Source organism: Nicotiana tabacum, chromosome 6 (genome assembly GCF_000715075.1).
Source record: "Nicotiana tabacum cultivar K326 chromosome 6, ASM71507v2, whole genome shotgun sequence".
NCBI classification, from domain to species: Eukaryota; Viridiplantae; Streptophyta; class Magnoliopsida; order Solanales; family Solanaceae; genus Nicotiana; species Nicotiana tabacum.
Genome location: NC_134085.1, coordinates 354117 through 361506, shown reverse-complemented (window position 1 = coordinate 361506; position 7390 = coordinate 354117). Strand labels below are relative to the sequence as shown.

The 7390-nt window shown below is 37.2% G+C and overlaps 1 protein-coding gene across 4 annotated transcripts; it reads right to left on the bottom strand.

The window, feature by feature from the left end:
- Positions 1-1511: 1511 nt before the first annotated feature.
- LOC107815702 (uncharacterized) lies at positions 1512-6331 on the bottom strand. Of its 4 annotated transcripts, none has more exons than XM_016641318.2 (2): positions 5952-6331; positions 1512-4045 (listed from the first exon to the last, which is right to left on the bottom strand). In XM_016641318.2, the coding sequence occupies exon 2, from the start codon at positions 3692-3694 to the stop codon at positions 1781-1783; it is 1914 nt and encodes a 637-aa protein (XP_016496804.2). In that variant the 5' UTR covers positions 3695-4045; positions 5952-6331; the 3' UTR covers positions 1512-1780. The 4 variants fall into 4 exon arrangements, with proteins under 4 accessions (XP_016496804.2, XP_075110580.1, XP_016496805.2 ...); XM_075254479.1 differs by lacking the exon at positions 5952-6331 and adding an exon at positions 5763-5932; XM_016641319.2 differs by lacking the exon at positions 5952-6331 and adding an exon at positions 5768-5932.
- Between the last annotated feature and the right edge of the window lie 1059 nt (positions 6332-7390).

Below are 7390 nucleotides of genomic sequence, written 5' to 3'. Positions count from 1 at the left end.
CCTTCGACAAAAAAATGGCATACTAATGTACTCACAGAGGTTAGTTAACCACGAAACTATAATCATAATTAAAGAGAAATAATCCTATTATTCCACCAACTAAAGTGAATATTACAAGAATCATGGTTTCCACCTAAACCCTCCTAGATTTGAACAACAACAACAATATATCCACTATGATCCCACAAGTTAGGTGCGGGGAAGGTGGAGCTACGCAAAGCGTACGCAAACTTTATCCCTACCTTTTGTAGGATAATAAATCTGTTTTTGATAGACTTTTAGCTCAAAATAACCTATTTTTCAAAACAGGTTTGAAAATATAAGAGTAAAAAAATTATAATAAAAATACTGTACAACAAAAAAAATAACGACAACAAAAATAGTAAAGCTAAACAACTTATATTGATAGGAGCAAAATGCACTAGTGGCGCTGTAGAAAAAGAAAATCAAAGAAGAAAAAAAGTTGATGGGCAAGAATGGATGAAGTTCTCTTACTTTTTGGTTCATTATTCTAGTTTTTAATTTTCCATTTTTCTTGAATGATTGACAAAGTAAAAGATGGACACATCACTTTCAAAAAGAATTTTGAAGATCAGTGTATAATATCTTTATCTTATGAAAAGTGAGGTAGGGTTGGGAAAATTGTTAGTAGTATATACATTACCATCCAAAAGAAAACTAAATGAAGGACACTTTATGCAGTACATATTCTTCATATTTTACTTTGGAGTCTTTAACTTTTGGACCACTAATTTTTTTTTTAAACTTAAAAACCAAAAAAAGAAAAGATAGAAACATAAATAGCTCTTTATTTAATCCAATGAACAATGATGGTCTGTATTAGTACAAATACATTGCAAGCAAATATACTTACCCCATCATTGGGACATAAACTACACAAGCAACACAAACTACATCTCAAGTCAAAGACATTGGACAGAAAAATCACCAGTGTAAACTATATTCTCCAAAGGGGAGCCTTGGCGTAATTGATAAAGTTGCTGCCATATTACCAGGAGGTCACAGGTTCGAGCCGTGAAAACAGTTTCTTGCAAAAATGCAAGATAAGGCTGTATATTATGTGGTCCGGCCCTTCCCCGGACCCCGCGTATAGCGGAAGCTTAGTGCACCGGGCTGCCTTAAACTATTCTCCGCAGATCAAGTAGTTCACATAGGAAGACCTCACAAATTTTCAGACTTACACTACGTAGCAACAAAGATTACCTTACTAAATGAGGTAACAGAAGGGGGAGTTAAAAGGTATAGAATTGCTTTTGAAGGCTCATCAATGGTAAAGTTGTCTCCGTGTGACCTATAGGTCACTAGTTCGAGCCATAGAATCAACCACTGATGCTTGCATCACCTCCATCGCACCCCTTGGAGAAGACCCTTCCTGAACCCTGCGTGAATGCAAGATGCTTTGTGCATCGGGCTTTTGAAGGCCCATCAACAGAAATACCATGAAACTAAAATGCATGCAAAAAGCCCAAAGATCCAGATGCCAGTAAAGATTTCAAATTCTGTTGCTTGTATCACCATCAATTCCACAGTTTCAAGAATATGAAATCGTCTCATGTACAATAACACTAAGGTAATCCAGTTGCAGAACATATCTGAAAAACTAATCTGAAGCAAAAAGAGATACCTAGTTCTTTATGCCCTGTGGGAAAAGCTGGGGCTATAAGAAAGCCACCTATGAGTAGTTCCATGCATGTCTTGTATTTCGGTTAAGACGACAGATTTGCTTGCACTTCCAAGTGAAATGGATGCTTAGAAAGCATTAATTTTTATGTTTATAAGCAGTAGCAGACTGGAAAGAATCATATCCCCCCTCTGGTTCCCTCCTCTTCATGGGCATAGACGGTTGTTCGTAAACTTTCCTTTGCTCTTCTGTACTTTGTATAGGAAAGAAGTGTGTGGCAATATTATCCTTCCTTAAACCATTCATCAAATAAACTTGTCCACTATTTACATCAAGTCTTGTGGCGCCACCTGGACGTTGACCGTGGATGAGATATGGACCCCCAGGAAAGGTTGACATATTGAGCACCTGAGGGAATGTGACCCCTTCATGTGTATCTCTTGCGCATGGGGCAATATATAACGGACCATTGTTGGAGGGGTAACTACTATAAGATGGTAACATCTGGACCGCGTATGGTAACTTTGACTGCAGTGGCACCATGTTTTGCACTGTGTGCTGCGTATTAGGTGTAGCCACTAGAAATGGCTGGCCCGAGTTCTTCATGTCTCCCCAGGTACCTAATCGAACAAACTTGAGGTCTTGATCGTCTCTGGAAAAGACTGGACAAGCTGCAGATTCTATAATTCTCTTCTGAAATTGTGGATCTTCATTCAAATTCAGGGAAAATGAAGACAACTTTTCTGATTTCACAGGAAAAGAACTTTTCTCATCTGCATTATCGCCAAGCAAATTGAGGTCAAAGTTAAACATCTTTTCTGCTTGTTTTGAACTTTGATTTGAAGAATAACTTCTAAAAGTTGATGTAATCCTATTTTCACTTGGCAATTCGTCTTCTGAAGCAGCAGCAACATTAAGGTCAAACTCCATAATTCTTTTCGTGTCCCAATCTGAACTCTTGGATAAAGAAGCAGCAGGGCGAAAAGCACTGGTCGCAGCAGTACCCCTCCAGCCTAGCCTGCCTTCAAATTTCAATGAATTCACAGTCGTAGACAAGGGAGGTAAAGGAACTCCATATTTAGCTACTACTCGTATCACTATATTTTGACCATTTGATTGCTTCGCATCATCATCCAAATCATTTTGGTTGATGTCCTCATTCAAATCAAGCATATTGACTACTGAAGTTTGTCGCTGATCTATTTCACACTTTGTGAGTGGACAAGCAGGTGATTTCAGGCCACCATTAAACTCGAGCTTTTTTGCAGGATCCCCCATCTCTTCAGATTCCAATGAAGACGATCTATTTTCTGATTGAAGATGCAGCAAAACTTCTTCTTCCCCCTTGGAATAGAAATGACGTGAATGGCTTTCTTTGTTTGTTTGAGCTGAGCAGTTATGGTTACCAGAACAATCAACACCTCCACTAACCTTATCACGATGATTTTTCCGCAGCTGATGACTGCATGTCGATAGATGTAAGGAATTTTGGTCCTTAACCATCCCCACCAATGCCTTAGTGTTAGCTTTAACATTACCAACAGAATTTTGTGCAGCCAAACCTGAAGCTTCACTGCTTGTCACTGGATCTTCCATACTAGAAATGAAACTAATCGGTGCGGAAGCACTTCCATTCTGTTGCATGAATGTTTTGGCTTCTGTTGATGTTTCCTGACTTGAGGAATTAACTTGATGAGTTACATCTGAGTTAGAACATGAAGACTCCGTTTGTGTAATGGAACTTAATCCATTTTCTCCAGAATTTACGAGTGCTCTCCTGGCATCTCCTTCATTGTTGTCTCGTTCTACCTCTGAGCTGATATCACTCTTTGCAGATATGTTTTGCTGTTCTAAAAGATTTCCACAACCTAACGTCACATGCACATGCTCATCACTAATGTCACATGCAGCAGTAGAGACCTTTTCACAAGTTAAAATACAAGACGATTGTTCCCTTGTACTGTTTGCAAAATCTTGTTTGGAAAAAGATGCTTCATTCTTTGGGCACTTTTTGTCAGGTAAGGAAATACTAATTTTACCACATCCCTTCATTTTCACAACTTTTGATGCTTTTGTATCCCGACTATAATGTTTCCCCTTTTTGATTAGTTCTAAGGAAATTCCACTGTCAACAATGTTGGTTTCGATGTGGATACTCCTCGCAAGCACAATGTTCCCTCAGCAAAACTTTCAAAGACCAGAAATGAAAAGCTCAATCATGTTTTTGAGGTCACAACTGCTATCTGACTGTTCACTATAATCAATAATGTAAGAATGACGATTGCTGACGTCTCACCATCTTCGGGAATTAATCATAGAGGAATCGAAGAATTCTATCGAGACAACAACACAGCGCATAGCAGCTTGCTGGATTCAAATAACACAATCGTATTGTGTTGAAGCCTGCAAAACTAACATGTGTGAGTGAAGTGGTGATTTAACGAGACAAAATATATAACTTTAAGTAGTAAGAATTGGCACTCAATATTCTGACTGATATGAAAAATGATAATGCCGCTACCACAAATGTTAAAAACTGTTATCACTTAGAGGCATATTTTTCCAGAGGATCGTCACGAAAATGTTAGAAACAAATTAAGGAAACCATCAATTCGGGCTGAACCAAACCTGATTTTAACCACACTCCTTGGCCTCCAAAACATTTTGTAACTCAATCATCCCAAACATTTTACAATGTCCAGCAACAAGAAAATGTCGAAAGATTGTTTCTCATTCCTCAACAACTGAATAATAGCCTAACTTAAGAGTAGCAAAAAGGTGTGCCACAATGTCATCCCCTCCCTTACGTGATTCTTTACTCCAAAATGGTGACAATAACAACAGACTATGGACTATTCTTTCTGGACAAGTTTCGGCAGTGATAATCACAACAGACAGACCATTCCTTACATTTTTCAGATTCTTTATCAAGATTGGGACCTATAAATGATATAACACGAGCACAGCGGTATTGCCATAAAAAATGGACTTTTGATTGCAGATTGCTAAGTGGTGAGAGTCACGACAGACAGGACATCTTGTCACGTTGTCAAGAGTTCTTTAGCAAGATTGACTACTAAAGTAGTGATACAACAAAAGCACGACTGTGATGTGCAACGAAGAATGTATTTTGGAGTTTGGAACAAGTTCAATGGACAAGAAAACAAAAAACTAAATAAGAAAACTTTAGTTTCATCACGAGGTATTTCCCCTTTCAACATTCTTCAAAATATAACAAATAAGCACATTCCTATTGCACTCTTTTCGGTAAAGTACAATGAGTTACAGATCAGCTGAACAAATATGGTATGTTTTCCCTTCAAAAGCAGATTCAAGCTGAAGAATGAATTACAGAACACAATCACAAATGACTCAAGAGCTCATAAACATATTAACACAAACACATTGCAAAGAATCCAAGTTGCCATTTATATAAGTTATAATCTATGCTGCGCGGACTCTCCAAAGTGCTGCCGCACCCGTGTCAGATCCTCCAAAACTACACTGCTTTTGGAGGATCCGACACGCAGCCGGTAACATTTTCGGAGAGTCCGTGCAACATTGGTTATAATGCTTATCAGAAAACTTTGCCTTATTAGATAATTTAATATGTCACATGCTACCAGGAACTGAAAAAAGGATAATGAAGAGAAAATGGTGAACCAATAAAGTCTTATCAACAAAGAATACTTGTAACACTCCCAAAGTTTCAAGACAACTACACCCTTCTCATTATAACAAATAACAGAGCTTAAAAATACATGCAAGGAAGATAATAAAGAACTGAGAGGGAATCAAACAGTAACTGTAACAGTAACAACACAGATCTAAAAAACAAACCACAATAGTAACAAACCAAACAACAACCTGTCCACACACACGACAACAACAATAACAACATGCCCAATATATTCCCTGGTGTTTGTAGTGTGTACGCAGACCTTAGCCCTATCTTGTGAAGATAGAGACGCTGTTTCCGAAAGACAACCTATCCACACACATAGCACATAGCCAAGAATTTTAAGCTCAAGAAATGAATAAAAAAAAAAACCATTTCACACCCTTTTGCACAAACAAACACAGAAATCAAGCTCAAGATATCTAAGGTATGTACGCATACCTTACCTGACTTTGTGCAGGTAGAGAGCTGTTTCCGAAAGACAACATATCCAAACAACAGCCGAGAAATCAAGCTCAAGAAATGAATGAAAAACACATCAAAAAATCATTTCACACCCTAATGAATATACACCAAACAAAGAGCATGTTCAATGCTACTACAAAAGAACACAAAAAGACAGAGACAAACCTGAGCTGAGCAAAATCTGAATACCAGTGTGAAACTTAGATGTAAAGTTTTCAACTTTTTAACAAGAACCCATTAGAGAAGAAACCCAAAGAAGATGAATAAACACAAAAGAGAGAAAAAAAACCCAAAAGCCTTTAGCTTTTACCCTTTTCCAACACTTTTACTCTCTCTCTTTCTTTCCCTTTCTCTGCTAAGCTAAGAGAGCAAAAAGTCTAACCAACTAGTTCTGAAATTTCAACCCCACCATTTCACCCAATCCTACCATAATATTCTACTATTCTATTCTACTATAAAAGAAATGAAAGAGACAGATTCAACACATTTGGCCCCTCTCTCTTTTTGATGTTTATTTCACTATTACAGATTACACAAAGCAATTCAAGAAAATGCTTTTGTCCCACCCTATGACATTTGACACCCATGAAACATGAGAGACTGTGTCAGTGTCAGCTGTGGGGTCAAGGTCAGAGAGTATTGTGCTACCTGGGTCCCACTAAAGAAACTGCACCCACATTGTACGTTCTGGATCCCACGTAACGACTGTACTACTACTACAAAATATTTAATTGTATATATTTTACGAGGTAGATTTAACAATGGTCGACTATAACGATGAACGTTCCTCCTAGGTGACTCAGTTTTTTTTGGTCCTACATGCATACACAAATTGTTACAGTAGAATTTATAGTAAGAATTTAGAGGTGGCAAACGGGCGGGTCAGGTCGTATATGGGACCAATGGCGAAGTTAGAATTTTTTTCAAGAGTATTCAAATTTGAAAGAAGTGAAAATATTTGCGATAAATGGTGTTCAATATATGTTATATATCTCTAAACGTAATATTTTACCTATATACACAATGAAATTTTTCGACGAAGGCTGGTCAGTTGACCACCTTTGTGACCATGTGGCTTCGCTGCTGTATGGGACGGGTCGAAAACGAGTAATGCAAAAATAGATAAGTTATCTCACCCGACCCATATTTAATACGGAAAAAATGGGTTAACCGACGATAATATGAATATACAAATTATCCATGACTTCTTGAATATGATTACTTTTGGAAGAATTTCTAGTCTCATAAACTTGAGGAACCCCCAATGTATATTTTTGCAAATGTAAAAATTAAACTAATTGGTTGTTTATTTTTTAGGTAGATAATATGAATCTTATTTATATTTGACGCACTTTTAAAATGTTCATTATTCAACCCAATTTTAATGAATAATATAGGTGAATAATTAATTTTTAATTTATTTTACCACCACTACTCTGCACATTCCTTGTGTTAGATGAGAACTGAAAAAGACCTAATCAAGTTGGGGATGTAGTTGGCAATGTAATATATTCAACTAATTACATCTGTCCCCTTAAAGGAAAAAGTTAGAAAAAGAAAGACCCAAAATATATAATAAACATCATTTTGCTTTCATGTATTCT